We start from the raw sequence: 27,879 nt of genomic DNA, 5'->3' as shown, positions 1-27,879 counted from the left end.
TCGAGCTGAGCACACAGCAGGTGCTCAACTGCTCTTTGGGTAGGAGGTTCCCCAGCAGACTAGACAGCAGCAAATGTCCCCACTGCCTTAGATCTTACTCTTTAACCTCTCACCCACCTTCCCTGCCATCCAGGGTCTCAGCTTGTTGTTCAGGCTCTCAGTCATTTCTGACTCTTGTGACTCCATGGACTGCAGCACACCAGGCTTCCCTGTCCTTTACCATCTCCTAGAGTTTGCTCAGACTCATGTCCATTGAGTCGGTAATGTCATCCCATCATATTTTCCTCTGTTGTCCCCTTCTCCTCTTGCCCTCAGTTTTTCCCAGTGTCAGGGTCTTTTCCAATGAGTCAGCTCTCTGCATCAGGTGGCCAAGGTATTGGAGCTTCGCCATCAGTCCTTCCAATGAACATAGTTCTTCTATAGGGTCTCAGCTGCCGCAACCATAACAGATTGAATCTTTTTGCTCAGTGGCTTAGGAGAAAGCTGTTCCAGACTGGCAGGACAGGAGGAGAGGAGCAGAGCCTCTGAGCTGGCAGACAAAGGGCGTGTGTTCTTATCCAGTGCACTTCCTGGGTTTCCATTGCAGGAAGCCAGGCACCTGCCGAGGTGACACAGACACCAGAGCTGGCGCTGGAGTCCCTTGTCCGGGACGCTTCTCTCCCCCCGGGAGCAGCAGCAGAGGTGGGAAAGAGGTGCTGGGCAGCTGGTAAGTGGCAGCAGCTGGACTCCACGTTCCCCTTGGACCTACCCTCTTCCAAGCCAGTCTTAGCTCAGAGTAGGTGTGGGAAGGCTTAGATCCTGCTTGGAGTCAGTGAGACCCTAGGCCCCACATCAACCCTTCGGTGCCTCACTGTCCCACCTGGAGGTGTGGTGGGTGCTTAGGGGAGGTATCATGGAGGTGAGGCGGGGCAGCAACATTTTTATTTGCTTTAAATAAGCTTCTGAGTCACAATGCACTTTAAAAGGGAGTTCTATGGCTAAAAGTGTCTGAAAACCCCTGGATCAAACCTTCTTCCTTAAGGTCCTTCCCATGGCTGGCATCCAGTGGTTTTTTCCTTCCTCATGGGGAAGGTATAGAGATCTTGCTCCAAGGGGTGCTTGCAAAGGGAGGTAACCTTGTCAAGCAGGGGAATAACCCTGACCATGGGCTCAGGCGGCCTTGAGTGTAAGTCTCCCTCTGCTGAAAAGAGAGGGAGTCACCTGTCTTTGAAGGGTGGCAGTCTCGCCAGCTGCTGGGACCTGCAGGGTGGTGTGTGTACCCAGGGGCACCCGCTGCTTTGGGTTGGAATCCAGCTCCATCATTGGCCTCTTGTGTCGGCTTTGAGCCTCTCTGTGCCTCAGTTTCCTCATCTGTGAAGCAGGAATAATCAGCCTTTTCCCATAGGGCTCTCCTGGGAATTAAATGGAAAGGTCTGCAGGCCAAGCATCAGATAAGAAGCCCCTATGAACAGCAGCTACAGTTACTACTGTTGTTATTATAGGACTGGCTGTGAGGATGGCAAGAAAAAAGGGATGCAGAGGGGGATGGGAGAGGTGACCAAACACGAGTGAGGGATTTAGGGAGGCAGGGTGGGGGAGGAAGAGAAGCACAGGACAGGGTGTTCAGCACCCCCCACCCCAGCCCCCAGAAGCATGACCCCCCAAGAACAGCCCCAGAGCCCTCGGGCCAGCAGCATGACTGCAGCTTTGGGCCCACAGAGGAGAGCCAGACCCTGCCTGGCCTCCCTGCAGATGGCGCCGGGTCCAGCACTCCTCTGGCCTCCGCCACTGTGGCTTTAATCAAAAGAACAATCTGTTTGCCTCTGAATCAGACCCAGATTCCTTTTCCCAGCAATGTTCCCTGGGCCTCCAGGGACTCAGGCGGCCCATCCAGGCTCCATCTCCTGCCCCAGAGCCCAGGCTGGGCTTCTCCCTCCCCATTCCACGTTTGGGGGACGGGGGAGCAGGAGGCTGAAGCAGTGGAGGGGTCAGATGCCGGGCCCAGCGTGGCAAACCGGGTGACCTGATTGCCAGCGAGGCCCTGTCTACCAGGCTTCCCGGAGGACCCTGTCCCCCCAGGACTCTGGGACCCACGTGCAGAAGGCCTTAGGGTCCAGACAGGTCATTAGCCCCATTTTAGAGGCGAAGAAACTGAGGCTCAAGAAGGTGGAATGACTGCCACAGGATTAGTGAGTGTCCGGGGAATCCAGGTCCCACCTGACCCTTAAGACCTTGAGAGATCCCAGGCCAAACTGGTGGGGCCACCACCCCAGGTGACCTCGGGGAGGGGGTTGGGGGAGGACCACTCTGGGTTCACAAAGGACGAGGAGAGTGGGCACCCGAGGAGGCCGCCCACCCTCCAGGCCTGGGCCAAGGGGAAGGGAAGAGGGGTCGAGGGAACAAAGGGAGAGGGGAGGGGGCGGTGCGGGGCGCGGCCGGGCAGGTTGGGGGGCAGGTAGGGGCCGCTTCCGCCCGGCGGCAATCCCGGGCCCCCTCCCCCAAGCTTCACCTTTTATGGTAAGGCGGCCGGGGCGGCGGGGCGGAGGGAGCCGAGGGGGCGGGGAGGGCGGAGGGGGCGGGAGGCGCCGCGCCGCTCCGGGCTTTGCTCGATCGGGTGACCGACCGGAGCCGCCGGGGGCGCGGGCGGCTCAGGTAAGCGGAGCGGGGTGGGGTGGGGGGTCCCGTCCTGCCATCTACGCCCCCGACTACACACAGGTGACAGCGCGGGCAGCCCCTGGCCGGAGCGCAACCCTGCTCCCCGACCCGGACCCCAGCTCCGGCGCTCCCAGGGGGGCCCGCGGGACTGGGGGCCGGGGGTGCGGGTCTCTGTTCCCCGAGCGGAGGGAGGGCAGGTCGGGAGGTAGCGCGGGTGTCCCTGCCCCGGAGCGGCACGCGGAGAGAAGGGATGGAAGCAGGGCGGAAGCTCCCGCACAAAGAGGACAGCGTCCCGCACATGGATCGAATTAAAGTCCCCGGCGGCGCCCCACCGTGACCAGGCCAGCCGCCCCGCCTGGGTGCTTGCGGGAGGGCGCCGGGTTTCCGAAGGTCCTGGAAGCTCCGGGCCCCTTTCTCCAGCCGGGGTTAGGCGAGGGGCAGGAGGGGCCGCGGAACTGCCCCTCTCTGGGCCTCATATCCTCTGGGGGAAGGGGGGGTGCTGGGAAGGGGTGGGACTGAGCTATCCCCAGGGTGTGTGCCTGGGGCACCCTGGCCTGAGTCCTCCTCCAGCCCAGATTCTGAGGACCCCAAGGAGAGACTGGGCAGCGCCCAGATCCCTGTTCTTCACATTGATGGAAGCCAAGTCCTGGTCTTCTCAGGCCCCCCAGGGGTTCCGCCTCTCGCATGAGGTACTGAATAACCATCCGGCTTTCTCTTGGCACCTACCCAGTACCAAGATCTTGAGCACCCCCTCTTCTTTTATGCTCTCAGCCACCCTTCCAGAAAGACCTCATTATTTCCACTCTTTGAAATAACAGAGGCCCAGAGAGGTTCAGTGACCTGCTTAGGGTGGCCCAGCAGGAAAGAGGTGGGGTTGGGGATGAACTCAGCCCTGTGGGCTTCCTCCACTTCCCTGGGGTGGGAGAGAGGGAGAGGCCCTTCTGTCCCAGGCTGCAAGGCCGGGAGAAGGGGCTCAGTTTCACCCCCACTGCCTGCAATTTAACTCCCAACCAAGCCTAGGCTGCTTTCTCGGAGTACTGAAGAGCACAGCTTAGAGGTGGTCCCACAGGGTTTGAGAGGAGTAGGACCAGGGACAGAGGGCATGGTGGGGGACTACCCCCATCCTCGGAGGCCCTCCTGGTCAGCCAGCCCTCCCCTGCCCTGAGCTGCAGCCTAAAGCTGGGCTGGGTGGCTGGCTGGATCTCAACCTCCTTCCTTCCTCTTAGCAGGAAATGACTTTCCTTCCCTTTGTTTCCACTTTCTCTGCTTACCTAACTGGATCTCACTTTGGTCCTCTGGGAGAGGAAGGGTGGTGGCCGAGGGTCCCCCAGGCTGGGCTGGCTGGGAGGCCGCCCCGCAGGGAGCTTCCTCACACACCCCCGCTCCAGGGTGACCTGGGGGGCATTGGGACCCAAGGGGAACCTTGGCTCCCTTTCCTGCTCGGGTCTGACTGACAGGGCTTTGAAAATCCCTAGCTCGGCCCCTTCCCCTGGGGCCTGAAGTCCCTGTTGGAAGCGCAGGGAAGGGATAGGCCGGGGTGGGGGTAGGGGGGGTTGCTGCCCAGCTGTGAACATCTGGCTTCAGTGCTGGGACGTTTGTCCTGGACTTTGTCTGAGAAGCCAGCAGATTTGACTTCCTGGAGGGGTGTGTTGGGGTGGAGTGGGGTTCAGGGCAGGATGGGAGGGAGGCAGAGAAGGCACCCTCTGCAGCCTCCGGGAATGAGCCCAGAGTTTACTGGCCATCTGATAATTGGTCTGGATTGAGCCATTCTGTGTAAGAACAGGCCTGGAGATTTTTGCCTCCCAACCCCGACCCACCCTGAATCATCCAGGGGGAAAAAATGTGACCTCTCAGGCCCAAGGATACCCCGTGGACTTCCAGGTTGGATCCTGCTCTGTTAGAATTCCAGGTCTCCAATCTCTTGCTTGGGGCCTCACCTGGCCTCATCTATATCCTGGGGGCAGGACTTCCCTGGTGGTCCAGTGGCTAAAACATCCTTTCAATGCAGGGGGCCCGAGGTTCATCCCATACGCCGCCGTTCAACACACCATGCAGGCCGCAACTAAGACTTACTGCAGCCAAATAAATATTTTAAAAAGTGAAGTGGGGGCATAGCAATCTGTGTTAAGAATTAAGTGTCTTTTTAATGTATTGTTTTATAATTATTTTCATTATTATTTTGGCTGTGCAGGAAGGGTGCGTGGGATTTTTAGTTCCCCGACCAGGGATTGAAACCACGCCCCCTGCATTGGGAGCATGAAGTCTTAACCACTGGACTGCCAGGGAAGTCCCAAGAATTATGTGACTCAGTAAGCACTGGCTGCAGTGCCTGGCACATGGCAAGCACTTTATCAGTGGGTGCCCTTGTTCTTGTATTTAAACCTTAGATGCACTCTGAAACTTGTTTGCAAAAATAGATACTTGTAACAAAGTATGAAAGCGAAGAGGAGGACAGCCAACAGAAGCATATGTACTTTCAAACATCACTTGCAAAACAGGAAACAAGAGAGAAGTACTTTACAAGAACTTTAGAAGTTTTATTCCTATATTGGTTTCTTTTTCAGAACAGATATTTTATTATCAGAATGAGCTACACGTTTTAATCAAAGATAAATCAATTTAAGGGAATTTAGGAGCGTATATTATTGCTATTCTCCATCAGTCTCCAGGAGTCCACAGTGGCCGGCGGAAGGAGGCCTTTGAATGGCCACTCAGGCTCCAGGTCATTAGGGTCCCTGTGGGCCGGCCTTTGGGGCCGAGTCAGGGTGGCCCATATGGAGAATAAGAGAGAAAAAGGGCAATTCCTTCCCTGGGCACAAGCCCTGGGTGCCCAGTAAGAACTCTGGGGCTGAGTGTGGACAACTTGCCCCACCCCATGACCCTACCTCATCCCTGGCCCCAGAGCCTACTCTTGGCAGGAACCACCTGAGAGAAGGAAAGTGCACTCTCCCTGGTCCGGATGCTGCCCTGCTCCCAGATCCATGTTTTGATGTCTCCTGTGAGCTGGACTTGGGTCATGCAAAGACCACAGATGCAGTTGAAAGCATATGAGGTCACTTCTAGGGAGCGGGCAGACATGATAATGGTGAGCCAGTGTGGCCTGTGATGGGCTGTCTTTGCCCTGTGGTGTAGACAACTACCCTCGAGTAGGAAATCAGGGGAAGCTTCAGGGAGGAGGTGATGTTTGCGCTGGGTTTCTAAGGAAAAACTGGAATTTACCCTGCACTGGGCAGGAAAGACAGATGGTAGGAACATGCCAGGGCAAGTAAGGGAGAAAGATGGTCCAGGAAGGGTGCGTGGTCCAAGGTGGTCAAAAATAGTTTGAGGCCAGGGGGATTTGGACTTTATTTTGAAGGTAGTAGGGAGCCATGGAAGGCTTTTGAGTAGAGAAGAAACAGACTGATGCTCCGGAAAGATCACTCCTGAGGCAGGATTGGAGATCCTTGAGGCACTCACCCCTGTGCCTGAATCAGGGCATGACTTTGGAGATGAGAGCAGGAGAGATTCTGGCCACAGGATCAAGACTTGATTGGATGTGGAGGCTGATGGCCAAGCACAGGATGCTGGTTTGTGAGCTGGGCCGGGAGAGGGCAGCAGAGCCAGGTGGCCAAGAGCATGGGCTCTGGGTTCAGATCCCAAGTTCCCTGCTGCATGACCCTGAATGAATGACTTCCACTTCTTCCTCTGGGCTTCCTTATCTGTAAGACGGGGATGGTAACAGTGCTTCTCCCGCTCCAGCCATGGGAGGTGTGTGAGTTAATGGGCGGAAAGTGCTTAGGGCAGGGCTGGCACAGGATAGGCCTTGGTAAACAGTGGCTCTGATGGTTCATCTGTCCCCTTTGCCTCCTGGAATCCAGCGCTGATCTTCTAACCGTTGATTCACCCTGTCTCCCTCCCATAGTGGAGCTGGCCTGAACGCTGGGGACCTCAGCCTTCCTAGGAAAATCCAGATCCCAGGTGAGGAAGGTAGTTTGGGGTGCGGCCCTGGGCTGGGCCTAGCAGTCAGTAGTGCCGAGGGTGGGGAGCTGGAGGAGCGGCCCCTCCCTCATGCTCCTTGGAGGAGGGAAATTAATCATTGGTGAGGTGAGCAGGGTAGGGCTGCCCTTTGTTCCACCAGGTGTGCAGGTTGGGGGACGGGCGGTCAGGACTGCTGCGGTCCCCTCTGTGGCCAGGTCACCTGGTGGGCCCCTGCCCTTCCCTGGGGGACATCTGCCGCCCCTTTTATGGCTGGGTGGGGTGCTGGCACCGTGGGGTGGCTGCCCCTGTCTTGTTGGGAGAGGGAGGCTCCCTGCCCTGGGGGTGGGTGGTGTCCAGGTGGAGCGCCCCTGCCCATTCCACAACTGCCATGAACACTGTCCAAGCCTGAGCCCCACTCTGTCCCCAGCCCCACCAGAAGCTGAAACAATGGCCTCCAAGCCTGAGAAGAGGGTCGCCTCGTCTGTCTTTATCACCCTGGTGCCCCCACGTCGAGATGAGGCTGTGGTTGAGGAGGTGAGGCGAGCAGCTTGTGAGGCCTGGTCTGGCCGCCCCTGGGAATCTGCCCCCACGAAGGCACCCACAGCTGGCTCGGTGGGAAAGCTCCGCTCCTGGATGCCCCCTGGCAGGGCTGCAGCCCCAGGGCCAGCTGTTCCACCTCAGCTCTCCAATGGAGGTAAGAGGGTGAGGGCGCTGGACGAAGGATACTGGCTCAGAGGCAGCACTGAAATGCAGAGGAAAGGGCAGGCTCTCGGGTCGTTTGTTGAGCACCTGCTGTGTTCCAGGCTGACTCTGGAATCCACCTGCCTGGGTTTGAATCCTGACTCCTTTACTTGTTGGCTGTGTGACTTTGGCAGGCCACTTTACCTCTCTGTTCCTCAGTTTCTCAATCTGTAAAATGGAAATAATGATACTAACCACCTCAAAGGGTCCTCGTGAGGATTAGATAAGTTAACACATATGGAAAGTGTTGCTCCCAGGACCTGCCGTGTGAATACCTACTGTTTATTATTCGGAGCCAGACACTGGGGATAAAACTTATATCCTAGGGGGGGAAACATAGTAAAAACATAAAATATCATATCAGAAAGACACAAAGACTATTTCAGAATTAAACACAGTAAAGAGTTGGGGAGGTGCAACTTTTTATGGGTTAATCAGGATGGCTTCTCCAAGAAGGTAACATCTCAGCTCAGTTAAGACTTAAAGGACACTATAGAGCTAGAAGGGAAATGGAAACAGTTAGTGCAAAGACCCTGAGGCAGGGATGAATTTGGTAAGTTGAAGGAGCTGAGAGGTAGTTTTGTTCTCTGTTGAGCTCTACATTCACTTGCTGTGTGATCTTAGGCAAGCTGTTTCCTTCTTTAAACTTCAGTTTCTTCCTCTGGAGGATGGAAACTTGCTCGTGTATGTGATGTGAAGGGGCTTCCCTGGTGGCTCAGTGGTAAAGAATCTGCCTTCAAATGCAGGAGACATGGGTTCGATTCCTGGTCTGGGAAGATCCCCTAGAGAAGGAAATGTCGACCTTACTCCAGTATTCTTCCCTGGGAAATCCCATGGACAGAGGAGCCTGGCAGGCTACAGTCCATGGGATCACAAAGAGTCTGACAAGACTTAACAACTGAACAACAAGAGCAAATGTGATATGAAATCTCAGCTATCGGAGAGTAGCAAGGAGGGATGACGACACCGGGGCCTGAGGCAGCTGCTCGTCTGAAGGGCGCCAGCTGGAAACAAGGAGGCACTGAGATGCTCAGTGTTGGAGTCCTCAGGTGCCTAGTCAGGTTCCTGCTGTTCCAGAGTGAGGCTAAGGAAGCCTTGTGCATCCATCACCATGAAAACCACCTTAAGACCAGAAAGTGAAAAAGTGAAAGTGTTAGTTGCCCAGTCGTGACTGACTCTTTGCAACCCCATGAGTTGTAGCCCACCAGGCTCCTCTGTCCATAGAATTTTCCAGGCAAGAATACTAAAGTAGGTATCCATTCCCTTCTCTAGGGCATCTTCCTGACCCAGGGTTCAAACCTGGATCTCCCGCGTTGCAGGTGGATTCTTTACCGTCTGGTCACCAGGGAAGCCCCAGAGACCAAAAGCAAATGTCGGTTATAGGAAGCCAGACACAGGAGGGAGAAGGGACCACACATGGACACACATGGACATTCGTATAACACGCTTCTTCAGTATAATACAGCCTCCTAAACTGGTCTTTCCTTCCTAACGACACATGCCAAGAACATCCTCCTGCTACTTCTCGTTTTTCATTGTGGCCATACCTCGCAGCTCGGGGCATCTTAGTTCCCCAACCAGGGATGGAATCAAAGCCCTGGCAGTGAACACCCTGAGTCCTAACCACTGGATCACCAGGGAAGCCTTGTATAGAAGAACCTGGACCATGATGACCAAGATTCACACCTCAGGACATTGACCCAATGGAAAAAAAATTATGTTCCTTCTGGGTAGGAGAGGGGGAGCCTAGGAAATCCAGTTTAGATGCCCAAATGCCAAACCTTCTGGGATGTCTTCATGACTTATTGGAATTATAGACAGAAGATCCTGGGAGTGTGGTTGTAAAACCTGACAGGCCTTCCTCAGTGGGGGATAGATGTACAGTGGCCGGTTAGCCATGTTGCTGGCCAACTTGGCAATCTCGGGGCTCAGCCCTGCTTGGAGTAAGAAGTTCTAGGTGAGCAGAGGTCATAAGTCTGACCGCAAAACACAGAGGTGGGCTCTGGGGGCCTACCTTCAGCTTAAAGCCAGCTCTACAGCAGGCCGTCATCTGATCTGACCTATGCTTGTCCCCTCAGGAATGAATGAATGAATGAATGAAAGTCATTCAGTCATGTCTGACTTTTTGCCACCCCATAAACTATACAGTCCATGGAATTCTCCAGGCCAGAATATTGGAGTGGGTAGCCTTTCCCTTCTGCAGAGGATCTTCCCAACTCAGAGATCGAACCCAGGTCTCCTGCATTGCAGGTGAATTCTTTACCTGCCAGCCACAAGGGAAGCCCTGTCCCCTCAGGAACCCACCAGCATTTCTTGAACCCTTTCATCCTGGCAGAAGTCTCCCCTCTCCCTCTTGAATTCCTGCCCTGGCTGGGACCTGCCCACCCTTCACAGCCAAATGTCGAGAACCTCAGGCATTTGGGAGAGGCCTCAGTGCTTCTGCTCTCTCTCAGTGACCTGGTTCTTGACTCAGTCAGCTCACATAGCACAGATTCGCACACTTTAGCAGCCTCAGCATCTCCTGGGGGCTTGTTCCAACCCAGCCAGCTGAGCCCCACCCTGGGCCTTCCTGATTCAGCAAGTCTGCGGTGGGGCCCAAGAATTTGCATTCCTTACCTGTTTCCTGGTAACTCTGATACTCTGGCCCAGAGACCACACTTGGAGAATGAGTATCTGGTTCGCAGGTAAGACTTGCAGATGAGTAGTTCTCAAAGTGTGGCCTTTGAACCTGCAGCATCGGCATCACCTGGGAAATGTAAATTCAGCGTCATTTCAAAAATGTCAATTCCCAAAGCTGACTCCAAACCTGCTGAATCTGAAGCGCTGGGGTGGGGCCCATCCTTTGACTTTTGGAAAAGCCTCTACGTGATTCTGGGGCCGACTCAGAGGTCTAGACAAGCTGTCCATCTGTACAGCCCTGGAGAGAACAGAGAGGGCTTATCTTTGTCGAATTGGTGGGAAACCTGAAGCCAGAGAGGTGCCTCAGTGAACACGCAGGAAATGGGACCAGAGCCCAGGCCTTCAGGCAGCCGGGCTTAAACCCTTTCTGTCTGCTTTCCCTGGGTGCTTAGGGCGGTCTGACCTCGCTGGAGCCTGGCGGACCTCATATGCCCGTGATAGGAGGTGGGCAGAGTGCCTCCGTGCTCTTTCTCCCAGGGCACTGTTAATAGCACTCACCCTGAGTGTGGCAGTGGACACAGTCCTGCGCTGTGCTTTCTCTCCTGACCCCTCCAGTTGGAGTTCCAGGAGGAGTACTAGGGAGCTGGGCAGCCCCTTGTCAAGACAACCTGGAGGGGAGGAGGTTACACCATCATGAGTGTAAGAGGCCCAATTTAGTAATTAAACAACAAGGAAAACAGTACAAGGAGCCCCTGTATATCCCACATCTGGTTTCAGCAATTACTGACATTTGGCCACATTTGTTTCATCTGTTCCCTTTTTTTTTTTTTTTCTCTTGTGAAGTATTTAACGGAAATGCCAGTAGTCAAGTCATTTCAGCCCCACATACGGTAAGAATGGTTGTTTTCTTACATAACCTCAAGTCCAAACAATATATAAAAAAATCAACAGGAATGCCTTAGGATTATCTAATAGTCTATCCATAATTGACATGCTTTCCCTCATCTACAAAATGAGGGGAATTAAATGAGATGATTAATCCTTTGAATCAGAACCCAAGTGAGATCCATAGCAGTGCTGGCCAATAAAATACCATGCGAGTCACAAATGGAAACCTTATGTAATTGAAATTTTTCTAGTATCCATCCATGTGGAAAAAAGTAAAATGATATTACTTTTATCAATGAGATATTTTACATTCTTTTTTTTAGTACTAAGCACATCTCAATAGCCATATGTGGCTGGTGGCTTCTGTACTGGACAGCACAGATCTATACATTATATAAATCTCTTAATTCTAGGGACGCCCCCTCTCTTGATCTCTCCATGCCGTTAATTTCTTGCAGAAACAGCCCATTTCTGTAGAATGTCCTGTTTGCTGACTGGTTCTTTTGGGTCCCTGGGTGGTCTCATCCAACTTGTCCGTTCCCCCTCACTTTTTTTTTTTTTTGGCCACACCATGCTGCACGCAGGATCTTAGCTCCCCAAGCAGGGATCGAACCTGTGTCCCCTGCAGTGGAATCACGGAGCCCTAGCCACTGGCCCTCCAGGGAATTCCCTTGGCTTTTTTTTTTTTTTTTTTTTTGTAAGGCATTTCATCAGTGCCGGCCATCCCTTCTGATATGTAACACAAGTCAGAAGACGTCTGATGTCTGCTGGGGTTATCGGTGGGTTCGGGTGGTGATGGTGATAGTTGAGCAGCTCCTCTGGAAAGTTCCCTACTGACTGTCGTCCCCTTGATACTTTCAACACCTGATAGTTATTACCTGCATCTGTTATGTAACTGAGTGGTGGTTCCCAACCTTGAGTGGCGTCAGCGTCACTTGGAGGACTTCCAAAACACCCACGACCAGGCGCTGCCCCAGAGCGTCTGATTCTGCAGCTCTGTGGTGGGCTGAGAAGTTATGCTTCTAACAAGGTCCCAGGTGATGCCGCTGCTGCCAGTCCAGGAGTGACACCTTGAGAACCACTGTCTTAGGGGGCTGGTTTTGCTTACATTTGAACAAGGCCCTTCTCATGGGGTTTCCAGTGCTCTGGCACCCCGCTGGGGGAGGCATGTTATAGAAGGCTTTGGCAGCCACTGTTTTCTGAGCCTGGGCCACATGCCAAGCCCTTACCTGCATCATTTTACTTAATCCTCATGAACCACCCGAAGCGATTGAGACCCATGTTCCAGTTGAGCAAACTGAGGCTCAGAGAGATGGTTTCTTGCTTAAGGACACCCAGCACGTCAGTGGTGGTGTCAGAGCTGGAACCCAGATCTGGGCGACACTGGACCTGAGCCCTCAGCCACCATGCTGCCCAGCCTCCTGGGTTAGTGTCACCTCTTCTGCGCACCTGCAGAGACTCTGGCCAACCCACCTGCTCCCTCTGGTTGCAGGGTGTTCGCTTCCTCCTCCACCCCTGGACGTTGACGATGCACTTCCAGACCTGGATCTCCTCCCACCTCCGCCTCCGCCCCCTCCAGCGGACCTGCCCCCTCCTGATGAAGAGCCCCACTCCGCGATGGGGGCATCACTCATTTCAGACTTAGAGCAGTTGCACCTGCCCCCTCCCCCACCCCCGCCACAGGTACTGCCGACGCCTGGTACCTGATGGAGCTCCACGGGTCAAAGGAGGGAGGGTTGGGGGGTGGGGGCTCTCAAGATTTTAAGCTTGGAGGTTGTTAGGTCCCTTCTCCTACTCGAGGGCAGTCCCTCTAAAAAGCTTTTTCAGGCCGGTAAAAGTTGGATGTGTTTCTCAAGATCCCTGGAGAAGGGATGCCACACACTGTCCACTTCAGTACTTCCATCAGCTCTGAGGAGGACATTCCCCTGCATCTAATCTAAATCCTTCATCCTGCAGAGGAAACCCATCTCTAACCCTCTGCCCTTGACAGGGGCATTGTAGACATAGGAAGGTTCCAGGCCGAGGGGAAGCATGACTCTAGGAGATTCCTTAGAAACAGAAAGAAATACCATTGACTGGGTAAAGGAACCCAGAGCAAGGAGTTGGGAGAGCTGGCCTCAGTTTATGCCTCTGCACCAGGGGGTTCACTGGGGGCGGGGGCGGGGGGGTGCTTTCCTGGTGACTCAGCAGTGAAGATTCTGCCTGCCAATGTGGGAGATCCTTGGTCCAGGAGGATCCCACATGCCACAGGACAGCTAAGCCCTTGCACCACAACTACTGAGCCTGTGCTCTGGAGCCACAGCTATTGGGGCCCCAGAGCCTGGGCTCCTCTGCAGCAGGAGGGGCTGCCACAGTGAGAGGCCCACTCACTGCAACTAGAGAGTAGCCCCCACTCCCTACAACTAGAGAAAAGCCCAACAGCAACAAGGACCAGGCACAGCTAACAATAAAAACTATCAAAGCAGAGGGGGGCTAATTGTGCCTGGTGCCACCAGATGAGGGGCAGAACTGTGTGGTGTCCCTGTTGGATGACTCTTCACCCCTCTGTCCCCACAGGCCCTGGTGGAGGGGCCTCCACTGCGGCCTCGGCCCAGTCATCTCAAGCCCGCAGGGGAGGAGCTGCCGCCCCCTCCCGAAGAGCCTGTCAGCTTCCCTGAGAGAGAGGCCTCCACAGGTATGACCAGAAGGAGTCTGTGTGGCCCGCTGGGCCCTCGTGGGGCCAGCATAGACTTGGGGGAGCAGCTGGGGGAACAGGGACCAACTCACAGTGCAGTAATGGGTCTTATAGTTGTGAGGCAATTTTATTTTTACTGCCTTAACCTTTTTTTCCTTTATAACTAAAATCCATTTAAAACTTGCTGTGATGGCAAAAATGCCTGGAATTTTTTCACTGTTTTAAGTTTTTGAATATATAGCACCCTTACATAGTACAAAATAAAAAGCACAAGGAACTTCTCTGGCGGTCCAGTGGCTAAGACTCTGCATTCCCAATGCAGGGAGCTCAGGTTCGATCTCTGGTCAGGGAGGGAACTTGATCCCACATGCTGGAACTAAGAGTTCAAAAGCTGCAACTAAAAATCTTGCATGCCACGTCTAAGACCCTGCATGGCCAAATACAGAAACAAATTTTTTAAGAATAAATAAAAATAAAAAGTACAGAAAGGCACATTCCAGATAGACAGTCTGTTAATATCTGGTGCACATCCTTTCAGCGGTGTCTTATGCATACGCAAGCAGATGCAAATATATCCTTCCTCACAAATAGGAGCGAGCTCTGCGCTGTTCTGCACTTTGCTTTCTTTTCTTCGTTCAGCCTTAGAACTCATTCAACATCAGAACATAAGGGGTTTTCTTGTTCTTTTTCACAACTGCGTGGTATTCCTTAGCTGGGCCTGACTACATGCATTTAACTGGTTGCCTGTGGACAGGTGCTCAGGTGGTCATGCTGAGTGAATTGCCTTGCACCTAATCATTTTGCCCGTGTGCAAGTTCATGAGATAAATTCCTAGAAGAGGAGGCACTGTGATATTTTTGCCAAGTTGTCCTTCTTGGTCATCCCCATCTACATTCCCACCAATGGTGTCAGAGTGCCCATCTGCTCACAGCTTCTCCGGCACTGTTACTCATTTACTAAATGGCTATTAAGTGCCTACCATGTACCAAGGCCTCCTCTAGTCCCAGATTATGAAGTAATTCTTCTCTGACTTCTTCATGTGTTCTTACGGTTTCCCTTTTCACATTTGAATCTTTGCTACATTTTGAATTAGCTGGGTGTAAGCTGTTACTATGGGGCTGTCTGTCTTGTGTTGATTTTTTTGCAGATGGCAACTCATTTGTCCTAACACTACCTGTCTGAATTTTAGCTTTTTCTCCTTTTTTGGCCACACTGTGTGGCATGTGAGATCTTAGTTTCCCCACCAGGGATTGAACCCAAGGCCCCAGCATTTGAAGCACAGAGTCTTAACCACTGTACCTCCAGGGAAGCACCTTGATTTTAGCCTTTTAAAGGCCACTCACCTTCCTTCTTAATGTCCCTCATGATCCTCCCCGTGAGCTGAGGCTGTGCTTACAGCCTCTGGGGGTTTGAGGAAGAAACCTGGCACTCTAGCTAGGTCCTGGGTGGTGACTGGGTACAGTTCTCCCAGGCTGGGCGGATCACAGCCTGTTTCCTCTACCCTAGACATCTGTGCCTTCTGCCACAAGACTGTGTCCCCCCGAGAGCTGGCCGTAGAGGCCATGAAGAGGCAGTACCATGCCCAGTGCTTCACGTGCCGTGTCTGCCGCCGCCAGCTGGCCGGGCAGAGCTTCTACCAGAAGGATGGGCGGCCCCTCTGTGAACCCTGCTACCAGGTAAGCCCAGCGCTGTTTCCCAGGTGCCAGCACTGAGCTCCTCTTTTCCCACAATGATCTGAGGAGGTAGGCGCTAGTGACCCATTTTACAGATGAGGAAGCTGAGGCTCAGAGAGGAACTCAGCCAAGGTATGTGCATTTCCCATGGCTGCTCTAACAAATGACCACAAACTTGGTGGCTTCAAACAATACACACTTAATTCTCTTATGATTCTGGAGGTCCAAGGTCCAAAATCAGTTTCACTGAGTTAGAATCAGTGTTTTCCTCCCTCCGGAGGCTTTAGGGGAGAAGTCCATTCTCACCTTTTCCAGCTTCCAAAAGCAGCATTTCTTGGCTCCTTTGTCCTTCTTCAAAGTCAGCAGTGTGGCATCTTGCATCAGTTTCTTTTTTCTTTCTTTCTCTCAGGTCTCCCTCTGCCTTCCTCTTTTAAAGATACTCGTGATGACATTTGGGGCCCACATGGATGACCCAAGCTGACCTCCCCATCCCAAGATCCTTAGCTCAGCCACACCTGCAAAGTCTCTTCCGTTTTCTTTTAACTTTTTGTTTTGTGTTCGAGTCGGTTAACAATGCTGTGATGGTTTCAGGTGGACAGCAAAGGGACTCAGTCACACATGTTCATGTATCTGCTCTCCCCCAGACTCCCTGGCCATCCAGGCTGCCACATAAAAGTTGAGCAGAGTTCCCTGTGCTGTACTTGTTGGTTATCCATCTTAAATATAGCAGGTGTGTACATGTCCATCCCAAACTCCCTGACTGTCCCTTCCTCCGGGAACCTTAAGTTCATTCTCTAGGGACTTCCCTGGCAATCCATTTGTTAAGACTCCAAGCTTCCAGTTCAGGGCATGGGTGTGATCCCTGGTTGGGGAACTAAGATCCCACATACTGTGTGGCACGGCCAAAAAAGAAAGTTGATTCTCTAAGCCTATGAGTCTCCCCATTCCAAGATCCTTAACTCAATCACACTCGCAAAGCCTGTTTTTTGTTTTTGTTTTTTGCTGCACTGCACCACATGGGAGTGCTGAGTCCTTACCACTGGACCACCAGTGAATTCCCTGCAAAGTCTCTGTTGCCATGCCAGGTAGTCGCAGGTTCCAGGGATTAGAACCTGGATGGCTGTGGGGCATCATTCAGCCTGTCACACTGTCACACTCTGGTCAGTGGTGGAGCTGGTGACCTGCCCCGGCCCTGACTGGTTCTGGACCCTGCTGTGGTCTTGCCACTCCCTCACCTAGAGCCACGAGGTTCCAGTGTGTGGTGTGATGGGGCATCTCTGGGTACCACGTGTAGTCTGGAAGCTCTAGTTTGGATGCCAAGGTGCTGGAATTGCTAACTCTCTAGTGGCACGTGGTGGCGTTTCTCCGTGTGGTATACAGACCTCCCTTACGCATCCCTGGGGGTGCAGTCAACCTCACCTGGTCCTCAGATTAGTGATGCCTGACAGTCTGCATTTTTAACAAGTCTCTCCAGTGATCCTGATACACACTGAAGTCTGAAAACTACTGATTTGAAGGGTTAGAACATTTGGAGTCGGGACTGTTTAGAAAACTCCGAATGACCTGATCCCAGGCAGCGAGGTGCTACGGGAGGAGAGAGGAGCCAGGCCGTCCCACCGTGACCCTCTGACTCCATCAGTGTGACTCCTCTGATGTGCTTATGCCCTTCCCCAGCTTGGATCCAGGCAGGAGTGGAGCAGTGGCAGGGGGAAGGGGTGAGGGTGGGGTTTTAGCTGAGAGCAGCCAGGAGGGCCTTCAGCAGCCAGTAGAGGGGGAAGCAGGAAATGCTGGCCCTACCTGGCACATCTATCCAGAGGAAATCAGGTTAAGGTGAACAGGCTCACAGCCAGGAAGGGGAAGAGACATACAGGAGAAGAGTTAGGTGAGTTAGCGGGATGTGCTCTGCTGTCTCAGTAATACCTACCCTGTCCTCTCTCCTTCCTGTCTCTGTCATCCCACCTCATTCCAGAAGGGATTTGAGGCAGCTTGTAAGAATGCACATATAGAGACTTCCCTGGTGGTCCAATGGCCCAGACTCCATGCTTCCAGTGCAGGAGGCCCAGGTTTGATCCCTGGTTGGGGAACTAGATCCCAGATACTGCAATCATGACCCAGTGCAGCCAAATAAATAAATACTTAAAAGAAAAAGAATGCACATAATAACTGTAATCAATAATAATGTTATACACTTAAAACTTCATTAAGAGGGTAGATTTCATATTAAGTATTCTTACCACAATAACACAAAAAAATTTTTAAGGACACATATAATACTATGAGAGGGCTTCCCAGGTGGCACTAGTGGTAAAGTACCCACCTACTAATGCAGGAGACAGAAGAAACTTAGATCCCTAGATTGGGACGATCCCCTGGAGGAGGGCATGGCAACCCACTCCAGTATTCTTGCCTGGAGAATCCCACGGCCAGAGGAGCCTGGTGGGCTACATACAGTCCTTAGGGTCACAAAGAATCGGACACAACGAAGCAACTTGACATGCACACATAATACCATGAGATATCAAATAAATTGATAAAACAAAGGAAATCAAGGTAGAAAGTGAGATGAGATCCAAGGAGAGTTAGTACTCCAAAAATATGTGACAGACCCTTATACTCATTCCTAAAAGTGGAGCATGAAATCGGACTGTAAACTTCCAAGTAGCCAAATGGAAAATGGTAAGTTTTAAGATTTATCCATAAGATCAAAAGCATGACAGTTCCTCTGGGAATGCCTTTTACTGATTCTGAAGCTTTAGAGAAATTTTTCCTATGGACCCTCATGGACCCTGGCCTCGAGCATTTCCTAATCACACAAAAAAGATGCAGTCATAGCTTCATGGCAGGATTTCTCACTGTTAACCAGGGATACAGGGCCAAACTTGATCCCCTCTAAGCAACGTGGAGGGTTAGGGGTAGTAGTTAGGGTTCCGATTGTACGAATGTGAGCACCTCTCCCGTACCTCCCCTGTGGGTAGCTGGTCCAGTGCCCCTGGTGGCTTGGAGGGGGCACACCCACGGGCTGGCTCTGAGGCGGTGGCCTTCTGTCCCAGGACACCCTGGAGAAGTGTGGCAAGTGTGGCGAGGTTGTCCGGGAACACATCATCCGGGCCCTGGGCCAGGCCTTCCACCCCTCCTGCTTCACATGCGTGACCTGCGCCCGGCGCATTGGGGACGAGAGCTTTGCCCTGGACAGTCAGAATGAGGTGTACTGCCTGGACGACTTCTACAGGTACGAGAGGGGACCGCACACTAGGTGGGGCACGGAGGCCTGCATGGGGCTCAGGTGGGATGGAGTTGCTGAGCCTGAGTGCTGGAGGCTGGGTCAGAGCTATCCTGCCGTCTCTGGGCCTGCAGAATCCACCACTGCCTGTTGCACATACCCTGTGTTTGAGTGACCACCTGCTGGCCACTAACACTTTTTGTTTTTAATTGGAGTATCATTGCTTTACAGTGTTGTGTTTCTGCTGTAGAACAGTGTGAATCAGCTATATGTATACATACATCCCCTCCCTCTAGAGCCTCCCTGCCACCACCCCATCCCACCCCTCGAGGTTATCACAGAGCGCGGAGCTGAGCTCCCTGTGCTACACACTAGCTTCCCCTCTAGCTATCTATTTTACACATGGTAGTATATATATCGGAGAAGGCAGTGGCACCCCACTCCAGTACTCTTGCCTGGAAAATCCCATGGACGGAGGAGCCTGGTGGGCTGCAGTCCATAGGATCTCGAAGACTCGGACACAACTGAGCAACTTCACTTTCACTTTTCACTTTCATGCATTGGAGAAGGAAATGACAACCCACTCCAGTGTTCTTGCCTGGAGAATCCCAGGGACGGGGGAGCCTGGTGGGCTGCCGTCTGTGGGGTTGCACAGAGTCAGACACGACTGAAGCGACTTAGCAGCAGCAGCAGCAGCAGCAGTGTATATATGTCAGTGTTACTCTTTTAATTCATCCCACCCTCTCGTTCCTTCACTGTATCCACAATTCCGTTCTCTACATCTGAGTCTTTATTCCTGCCCTGCAAACAGGTTCATCTGTACCTTTTTTCTAGATTCCGTATATATGTGTTAATATACAATACTTGTTTTTCTCTTTCTGACTCACTTCACTCTGTGTGACAGACTCTAGGTTCATCCACATCACTACAGATGACCCACTTCTCTTCCTGTTCATGTAGCTAACTCTTTGAGCAACTCCACTTGGGTTAGGCCATTTCATCTCAAAACTGCTAGTACAGGCAGGCACTGTTAAAGGTTCTGTTTTAGCAAATGTGGAAACTGAGGCATGCAGTACATAAGTACAGTAAGTCCCCTACATACGAACCTTCAAGATGCGAACGTGCATCTGATTCCAGCAAGGCCCCAGAACCCGTGCCATCGTCAGGCATGGGTGAAACTGCAGCTTGTGCTCCGTCTCCTGTTGCCAACGATCCTTCAGCTCTCCCACCCCCCACCTCTTCTCCCTTCTCCCTTCAGTAACTCTTTTTGCCTCTTGATGCCAGCTCCTGTAGGCCAGCTGTTGTACGTACTACTATACTTTTCAAGGTGCTGTACCGTAAGATTCAGAAATGTTTTCCCTAGTTTTTGTGTTTGTTTTTAATGTACATTTTTGTGTGAAAGGTATTATAAACCTATTATAATATAATATTCTATAACTGACTGTGTTAGTTGGATAACTTTGTTGGACTTACGAACTCACTCTCAGAACAGAAATCTTTTGTATGTAGACTCACTGTACCTAAGTCTCCCTGATGGTAAGAACGGAAGCTGTAATTCAAACCCCGTCGAACTGACTTCAGGGCCTTGCTGTCAATCCCCAGACCCCAGTGCCTCCCCTCATAGCTAGCTGTATGGAGCGATGGTGACGCACATGTCCAAGAGGCCTTGTCCATCACTGCCCAAGGGGAGAGACAGAAGTGCTTAGCAGAAAAGGAAAGAAGAGAAAGCAGTGATCTGATACGAGACCAATGAAATGGGTTCACTGGAAACGCACACATGAGATTTCTCTGCTTTCTCAAATTCCAGTGTTCCCCAGTTACTTCCTTCCCTTGGGCTAATTATACCCTGGGAAGCTGGGTCTAATTATGCAGGTCTCTCCATTTGCTCCTGCCAGGAAGAAATAGGCATTTGTGGTTGTAGCTCCAGGTATAGTCACATAGCAACAGATCCAAAATAGCTCTGGGAGGTGAACCAGAGCCAGCCCAGGTTCTGACAGCTAATTTCTGCGGTCGTGGGTGTGAACGCCTCCTGAGCTTGGGTTTCTTTCTCTCTAGGAAGTTCGCCCCGGTGTGCAGCATCTGTGAGAATCCCATCATTCCCCGAGATGGGAAGGATGCCTTCAAAATCGAGTGTATGGGAAGAAACTTCCATGAGAATTGCTACCGGTGTGAGGTGAGTGGAACAGTGCTGATTTAATTAGATGTAGCTGGTCCAGTCCAATCACCACATGAGCCCTGTTGAGGGCCTGCTGTGTGCCAGGCCCTGGGCTGAGACAAGTCCAGGTGAGGGCTCTGATCTCAAATTGCTCACCATCCAAGACTTCCCTGGCGGTCCCGTGATTAAGACGCTGAGCTTCCAATGCAAGTGGTACAGGTTCGATCCCTGGTTGAGGAACTAAGACCACACTTCTACATGGCATGGCCAAAAAAAGAAAATTGTTAGCCCAAGCTATCTAATAGCAGAGACAAATAAGAATGGAAATAACTACAAATCTAGTCTTGGAGTTAATGGTAGAAACCAAACTCAACCTGCTTTCTGCAAGAAAGGAGACCTTAACAGGAAGGTTCTTGGTGGTGATGTCATTGATGACATCAAATGATATAGGGCTTTCTCTCCGTCTCTTGGTTCTGCCTTTATGCGAGTGTTCGCTTCATTTTCTCTCTCTGTGCCCTGGCATTCTCTGTGGGGCAGGAGATACACAGTTGGCTCAGGTTTACATCCTTCCAACTTAGAAACCCCATCCAGTGATCCCTTACAGTCCCAAGACCTCTGATTCACCCAACTTGGATCACATGGGCCATTCTGGATCAATCAGTGGCCAGGGGCTCTTATTGATAATCTCTGGGGCCAGGGAGGCCATTGGGATTGATTGTGTGCATGCTCAGTCACTCAGTCGTGTCTAACTCTCTTCGAGTCCATGGACTGTTGCTCACCAGGTTCCATAGAATTTTCCAGACAAGAATACAGAAGTAGGTAGCCATTTCCTCCTCCCAGGGGATCTTCCCAACCCAGGGATCGAACCTGCATCTCCTGTGTCTCCTGCATTGGCAGGAGGATTCTTCACCACTGAGCCAACTGGAAAACCCCCTGAGCCGCCAGGGAAGCCCTGATACAACCATAGGAAGGACAAAAGGAATGCTGGGCACACATACCACAGATGTCCTTTTAAGGTGCTACGAAAGAGCAAGTATAAATCCACTTTGGGGCGAAGAAGGCAGTGATTAAGTCAAGTGATCAAGATTAGTACAATCAAAGCACTCTTACTTGATTTTATTTACTAATTTATTTTTGCCTCTGCTGGGTCTTCCTGGCTGCACAGGTTTTCCTCTAGTCGTGGTGCGCGGGCTTCTATTGCAGTGGCCTCTCTGGTTGGCTGTTCTAGGGTGTGTGGCCTCCATAGTTTCAGTCCCCCAGCTCTAGAGCACAAGCCCAGTAGTTGTGAATCAGTTGCTCTGAGGCATGTGGGATCTTCCCAGATCAAGGCTCGAACCCATGTCTCCTGCATTGGCAGGCGGATTCTTTACCTCTGAGCCACCAGAGAAGCCCTCAAAGGCACTCGTAGAGGAGGCGGTGCTTAACCTGGGTTTTGCAGGATGAGTAGAAGTTTGCCACAGAGTCCAAGGGGGAAAAGAAGTCCAGAAAGAGGCAAGGGCCTATGTAATCCTACTGTAGCACAAACGGCCTGAAGAATAGGAGGAAGTGGAAGTTTCTAGCTGTGTCTGGAGTGTAGACTGCTGGATATAGAGTGAGGCCAGAGAGAAGGAAAGGGCCCCAGGGGCCAAGCTAAGGAGTCAGCCTCAGGCTGCACGCAGGGAGTGGTGAGGCTGAGGTGGTGAGGCTGGTTAGAAGCTGGTACAGCAGTTCCAGCAAGAAATGCCTGGAGAAACGCACAGGCCTCTCACTCAGAAGGATCCTCTGTTTGCTTTGAAGTTCTGCTGTCATTTTTTAAAATTCTTCATTTTTGAATAAGGGACTCTGCGTTTTCGTTTTGCCCCAAACTCTGCAAATTATATAGTCAGTCCTGCCGGGCAGGCTCTAAGAATCCACCCTTATCTCTTCCCGTCTTCCTCATGTCACTGATGTTTTGGTGATGATGACAAAAAGGTATCACCTAAGTGGGGACTCCCAGAGCAAATCTCTCTCTCTCTCTTTTTTTTTTTAAATTTTAATTGGCGTATGGTTGCTTTATAGTGCTGTGTTAGTTTCTGGTGTGCAGCAGAGTGACTCAGTTATACATATGTATATTCTTTTTCATAGTTTTGCCTAGAAAATTTCATGGATGGAGGAGCCTGGTGGGCTACAGTCCATGGGGTCTCAAAGAGTTGGACACGACTGAGCGACTTCACTTTCACTTTTCACTTTCCATTATGGTTTATCACAGAATATTGAATATAGTTTTCTGTGCTGTACAATAGACCATGTTGATCCATCCTATATGAAATAGTTTGTAACAGAGCAAATCTCTTAATTGGCCAGTGAGATTCCAAACATTTATTCACTCACATTTAAGCAGAGGTCTGGAGCCAAGAAGCCATTTTCACTGAGAGTGACCTGAGAGTTTAATCAAGAAGTTGACAGACTGCTTCATAATTATGTTGACGTGTTGGTTATAGTTCAAAGTTCGGCTGATAACATATCTTGAAAGAACAGCTGTGAAATTCAGATGCTGTTATCCCTGCCATAGCCCACGTTAGGTCCAGTGGTGACTGGCATTTCATGGGCCTGGATGGTGAGCAAATAAACCCTCCCTGCTTCTCCTTGGTCAGCTTATTGGGAACATTGCCCAGGCTGCTGCAGTGAGTCAGAGTTTGGACTCTAGCAGCTGCATTTCAGAAAGTAAGGCTTCAACCGCAGTGGCCTGAGCAGATGTGGGTCTGTTTCTCTAGGAAGGGAAGTGGGTTTCAAGGTGCCATCCACGTTCTTCTCACCATTCCTGACCTTTTTTTTGGCTGCACTGTGCTGCCTATGATCTTAGTTCCTCGACCAGGGATCAGACCCACACCCCCTGTAGTGGAAGCTCAGAATCTTAACCAATGGACTGCCAGGGCATTCCCTGTTCCTGCCTACCTTGTGGTCCATGTTATTTCTTAAAATTGCCAGAAGAGTAACAACGTTTTCATACTCAGCTAGTATTTTTCAATAGAAAATGCTTTCATACACATCACCTCGAAAAGTAGAAATGTTAGTTGCACAGTTGTTTCGACTCTTTGCGACATCATGGGCTGTAGCCCAGCAGGCTTCTCTGTCCATGGAATTTTCCAGGCAAGAATATTGGAGTCAGTAGTCACTCCCTTCTCCAGGGGATCTTCCTAACCCAGAGATCTAATCCTGGTCTCCTGCATTGCAGCAGATTCTTTCCCATCTGAACCACCAGAGAAGCCCCTTATTTAATCCTAATGATGAGCTTTTGATACAGGAGTTAGTGTCTTCATTTAAGGAATTTGAGTGGTTTTTCCCTGTGTTCTGGGCGGGGTCTGACAGCTTTCTGCAACCTGATAGCTCCTTCTCAGGCTCTGTGACTTGGTCATAGTTGAGGTGTTTCCTCATTTGATTCTAATTTAGAAGAGGTCACATGTGCCCCTTTGGGACTTTAGGTTTGGCGCTTGGTGCTCTCAGAATGCCAAACAAGTGGCTGTTAGGAATAGCCCAGATCCTGGCATTAAACAGTCCAGAGTCACCTTGAGAGACTCGAGGTGCAGTTCCAGAGAAAAGACACACAAGGGCGCCCTCCCAGGCTGGCGTAGCTGGATCAGGATGGCTGGGACTCACGAGTTGTCTCTAAGATCAGCCTTTTTCTGGTCTCATCCTTTCGGCTCTAGGGAACACCAGCCATGCCCTGAGCAGGTCTCTGGACGGTCATCATTCTTGTTATTTCCTGCATGTGCCCAAGTGAGGCCCAGATGAGGTACGGGCTTGTGGCAAAATCGTAAATTTAGCAAAGTCTGGGCCCTGAATCCCCATCTTCATTCTAAAATCTTTTGGGGATTTAAAAGTTGGAAAAATGAATGTTTGTACCAGTGTTGAAGTTGTGTTAACAGTGGAACAACAAAAAGACCCCTGGACTCTGAGCCTGAAAACCCAGTCCTATCCTAGCTCTGGAACCAGCTGTGACCTGGGGTGGACGCCATCCCTCACTGGACCTCAGAAAGGGCTTTTAAGACCCTTCCAGCCCTTTCCATGATCCCTTAGGGGGTTTCTCCACCAATGGGCCCCCTCTTCTCCCAGTGTCCTGGATTCTCCTCTCGGGTGATTCAGTTAATTTCCTCCATGGATGCTCGCAAGTCCCACCTGCTTGGGCTCCGCGCTGCAGGGCTCAGGCATGGGGTCTCAGGCTCCAGGTTGCAGGGCTCAGGCCTGGGTCCATCCACATGTGTCTTGTTCCCGCAGGACTGCAGGGTCCTCCTGTCTGTGGAGCCCACGGACCAGGGCTGCTACCCGCTGAACAACCGTCTCTTCTGCAAGCCGTGCCACGTGAAGCGGAGTGCTGCGGGGTGCTGCTGAGGGCACCCTTGGGCCAGGGGCTGCGGCTGCACACTAGCCCTGCTTGTTGGGGCCCCTTCCCTAACTGTGTCCCTTCCCAACCTGTTCTGCCATGCTTCCTTCCAAGCCACACACAGGGACCAGCTTGCAGCTCCGCCCGTCACTTCAGCCGCTGAGCCCCGGCCTCCTCCCAGCTCAGAGCACCCTTCAGACTCTCAGCTGTTCCTTCTCTCCTCTGGGCACCAGAAGGCTTTCGTACTGTGAACATCATGCCCGGGGTTCCCACCTCCACCGTTCTGCCCCCTCTTGAGCACTGGTCTCGACCTCCATTTCCAGGGGTCAGTTGGGTGAGTCTCCAGTGAGCACCCTGTGTCCATAGCAATGATCCATGAGCTCTGAGCATGCTGAGCTATTAGAGTACAACCCCAGAGTCCTTTAAAAAGCACTATTTTTAACATTTGAAGGTTAAATGATGAGAAACATACTTTGGATTTTGGGGGAAGGTGGGGAAATACCTTCCATTGTTCATAAATGTACGAGATAGTGATCCTCCTGGTGGCCTGGACTTCCCACCTTGAGGCCGTGTTGACATGGGGCTCAGGCCCAGGCATGAACCTGCACAGCAGTGGCAGGAGCAAAGGGTGACATGCTGACAGCCAAGGACGATGTCAGCAACTCCTCCAGCTGCCTTCTGGCGCCTCCTCCCGTGTGCAACAGTGATTCTGCAGACACAGATTAAGTGCCTATTGCTAGCCAGGGAGCGGAGCACAGGAGCCCTTGGGTGTTCCTCCTGCAGCCTTGATGGGGGCTGTGCTCACACATACAGACACACACACACACTCCTCCAGGACAGTAACAGGGGTGTCCCCCAACCCCTGCTCAGGCCCTTCAGCCCAGGCTGCCCTGTGACCACTGCCCAATCAAGGCCACACCTCTAAGATTCTTTTCCCTTTTAAGAAAAAATCACTTGTTGCTTTGTAATTCTAAGACATTTTGTAGGGCATGAACACATGAACAAAAGGTGCTTTCCTCCCTGGGGTCGTCTCAATGTACCACGTGCTCTTAGGAGGCTTCTCGGAGCTCCAAGTACCTGGAGGATTTCTGTGTAGGGCCCCTTAAGGGCTTCGGACCAGAGCAGAGCTTCTTGCCTGAAGCTTAGAGCAGCAACTCCCAAACTTCAGGCATTCCCATAACTTCCACAATTTTTATCATATGAGGACCTCCTGTTCTCTCACTTCCTTAATATTTTCTTTAACTCAGCATCCTTTTTCTTTTTACTCACTTAACCAATTTAGTCTTACGCTAACTAAGCAATATATCCACACAGCCACATGTTGATGTGCTAGTTATACATGAAAATAAATGCTTAACTATTCAAACTTTGTCTGTGTTCCAAATAAGATCTCGCCTTGTAAATGCTGGCCTTTGCTTAGTAACATCAGAAGAATCTCAGGACAGCTGCTCTGTGTGCATATGTGTGCGCGCGCGCGCCCAGTTGTGTCTGACTCTGCAACCCCCTGGACTATAGTCCTCCAGGCATCTCTGTCCATGGAATTTTCCAGACAAGAATACCGGTGCAGGTTGCCATTTCCATCTCCAGGAGAATCTTCCTCACCCAGGTATCAAACCTGCCTCTCTTGCATCTCCTGCATTGGCAAGCAAGTTCTTTACCAGCTGAGGCACCAGGGAAGTCCCCAGTGTGACATGAATGTCCAGCAAGTACCTGTACCCTCTGTCCCAAACTGGGGCTCTTCTCAGCAGATAAAGGGACTCCCGTCCCTCCTGATGGCCAGTGATGCAGATTTACACCAGCCAGCACACAGGTACAGCTGTTCTTGGACACGGCCACCGGCAGTGAAGCAGCTGCTGGGTGACCAGGGTGCGGAAGCCCTCCAAAGCCACCGAATCCTTTAGCAGAGTCAACACCACCCCCTGGATGTGCTCTGCACATGGTCCACACTCCCCGTGAGCTTGCTCACCACCAGTTGGGCACGGTGAGCGCAGCTCCAGAGAGAAGCATGTGGGACGTGCTCTCGGTTCACAAAGCTGGTTTATTATGCTGGCTGCAGCAGGGTAGGCTGGGGGGCTGCGCTGGATGAGGAACGGCAGGGCATCTTAGTGAGGGCTAGGGGGCTTGTAGAACATGACCAGGTATTGAGGGATCTGGGGAGGACTTAAGGATGCAGAGGTTTGCTCCGGACGTGTGCTGTCTGGAAGCAGCAGGCGTTCTGTGGTTGAGAAGCTCGATTCACTGCTCTCCTGAATGAGACGCTGCAGCTGCGGTTGGTAGGGGAGCAGCAGAGGCTCACAGGATGGAGGGTATTGGCCATTCTTGCAGCTGGCCCAGAGGCGCTGGGCCCCAGGACCTGCCTCCAGGGCGCTGTGAGGTTGGTGCCCACCAAGGCTCAGAGGTGAGAGCCAGGCTAGTGGCTCCCCTGGCTGTCAGGGGCACTTTTCTCTCCTAGTTTGGTTTGTTGTAGTTTCTCCTGTCATTAAATTGTCATCTTGTGCTGTAATAACACATGTTGCAGCCTGTTTCTGGTTAGTTGTGTTTGGAAGGGTGGTGTCTGGATGAAATTCTGGGAGATGCCTGTGTCTTCTGGGCCACACGTTTATAAATCACTCCGTAAAGGGGTGCTTTCCCAGTGGCTCAGCTGGTAAAGAACCTGCCTGGCAGGAGACACAAGAGATGCAGGTTCCATCCCTGGATCAGGAAGATCCCCAGAGGAGGAAATGGCAACCCACTCCAGTATTCTTGCTTGGAGAATTCCACAGAAAGAGGACCCTGGCAGGCTACAGTCCACGGTGTTGCAAAGAGTCAGACACGACTGAGCGCACGTGCACACACACACTCACATCATTGGTTGTTCAGTTGCTCAGTCGTGTCCAACTCTTTGCAGCCCCATGGACTGCAGCACTCCAGGCTTCCCGATCCTTCACTATCTCCTGGAGTTTGCTCAAACTCTTTCCCGTTGAGTCCGTGATGCCATCC

The 27,879-nt window shown here is 51.9% G+C and overlaps 1 protein-coding gene and 1 long non-coding RNA gene across 4 annotated transcripts; one reads left to right on the top strand and one right to left on the bottom strand.

The window, feature by feature from the left end:
* The first annotated feature begins 1,938 nt into the window (after positions 1 to 1,938).
* FBLIM1 (filamin binding LIM protein 1) lies at positions 1,939 to 26,267 on the top strand. Of its 3 annotated transcripts, none has more exons than XM_055582606.1 (9): positions 1,939 to 2,168; positions 6,536 to 6,591; positions 7,019 to 7,285; positions 12,332 to 12,522; positions 13,396 to 13,513; positions 15,020 to 15,189; positions 18,237 to 18,415; positions 20,462 to 20,579; positions 24,795 to 26,267. In XM_055582606.1, the coding sequence occupies exons 3-9, from the start codon at positions 7,039 to 7,041 to the stop codon at positions 24,906 to 24,908; spliced, it is 1,137 nt and encodes a 378-aa protein (XP_055438581.1). In that variant the 5' UTR covers positions 1,939 to 2,168; positions 6,536 to 6,591; positions 7,019 to 7,038; the 3' UTR covers positions 24,909 to 26,267. The 3 variants fall into 3 exon arrangements, with proteins under 3 accessions (XP_055438581.1, XP_055438579.1, XP_055438580.1); XM_055582604.1 differs by lacking the exon at positions 1,939 to 2,168 and adding an exon at positions 2,541 to 2,631; XM_055582605.1 differs by lacking the exon at positions 1,939 to 2,168 and adding an exon at positions 2,589 to 2,631 and having other exon boundaries at positions 6,492 to 6,591.
* On the bottom strand, positions 7,594 to 10,646 carry LOC129653185 (uncharacterized). The gene is made up of 3 exons (XR_008714969.1): positions 10,510 to 10,646; positions 9,949 to 10,078; positions 7,594 to 8,454 (listed from the first exon to the last, which is right to left on the bottom strand). It is a non-coding gene; the product is annotated as an uncharacterized LOC129653185 (long non-coding RNA).
* Positions 26,268 to 27,879: the final 1,612 nt, after the last annotated feature.

Source organism: Bubalus kerabau, chromosome 5 (assembly GCF_029407905.1).
Source record: "Bubalus kerabau isolate K-KA32 ecotype Philippines breed swamp buffalo chromosome 5, PCC_UOA_SB_1v2, whole genome shotgun sequence".
Taxonomy (NCBI): domain Eukaryota; kingdom Metazoa; phylum Chordata; class Mammalia; order Artiodactyla; family Bovidae; genus Bubalus; species Bubalus kerabau.
The sequence above is the reverse complement of the archived record's forward strand: the minus strand, read 5'-3'. Positions and strand labels throughout refer to the sequence as shown.

Excerpts from the sequence above, each read along its gene's own strand:
- FBLIM1 (XM_055582606.1), top strand. The coding sequence starts at position 7,039 with ATGGCCTCCAAGCCTGAGAAGAGGGTCGCCTCGTCTGTCTTTATCACC. Across the intron at positions 7,286-12,331 it reads ACCTCAGCTCTCCAATGGAG|GGTGTTCGCTTCCTCCTCCA; the intron begins GTAAGAGGGTGA and ends CTCTGGTTGCAG. Across the intron at positions 20,580-24,794 it reads AGAATTGCTACCGGTGTGAG|GACTGCAGGGTCCTCCTGTC; the intron begins GTGAGTGGAACA and ends TTGTTCCCGCAG.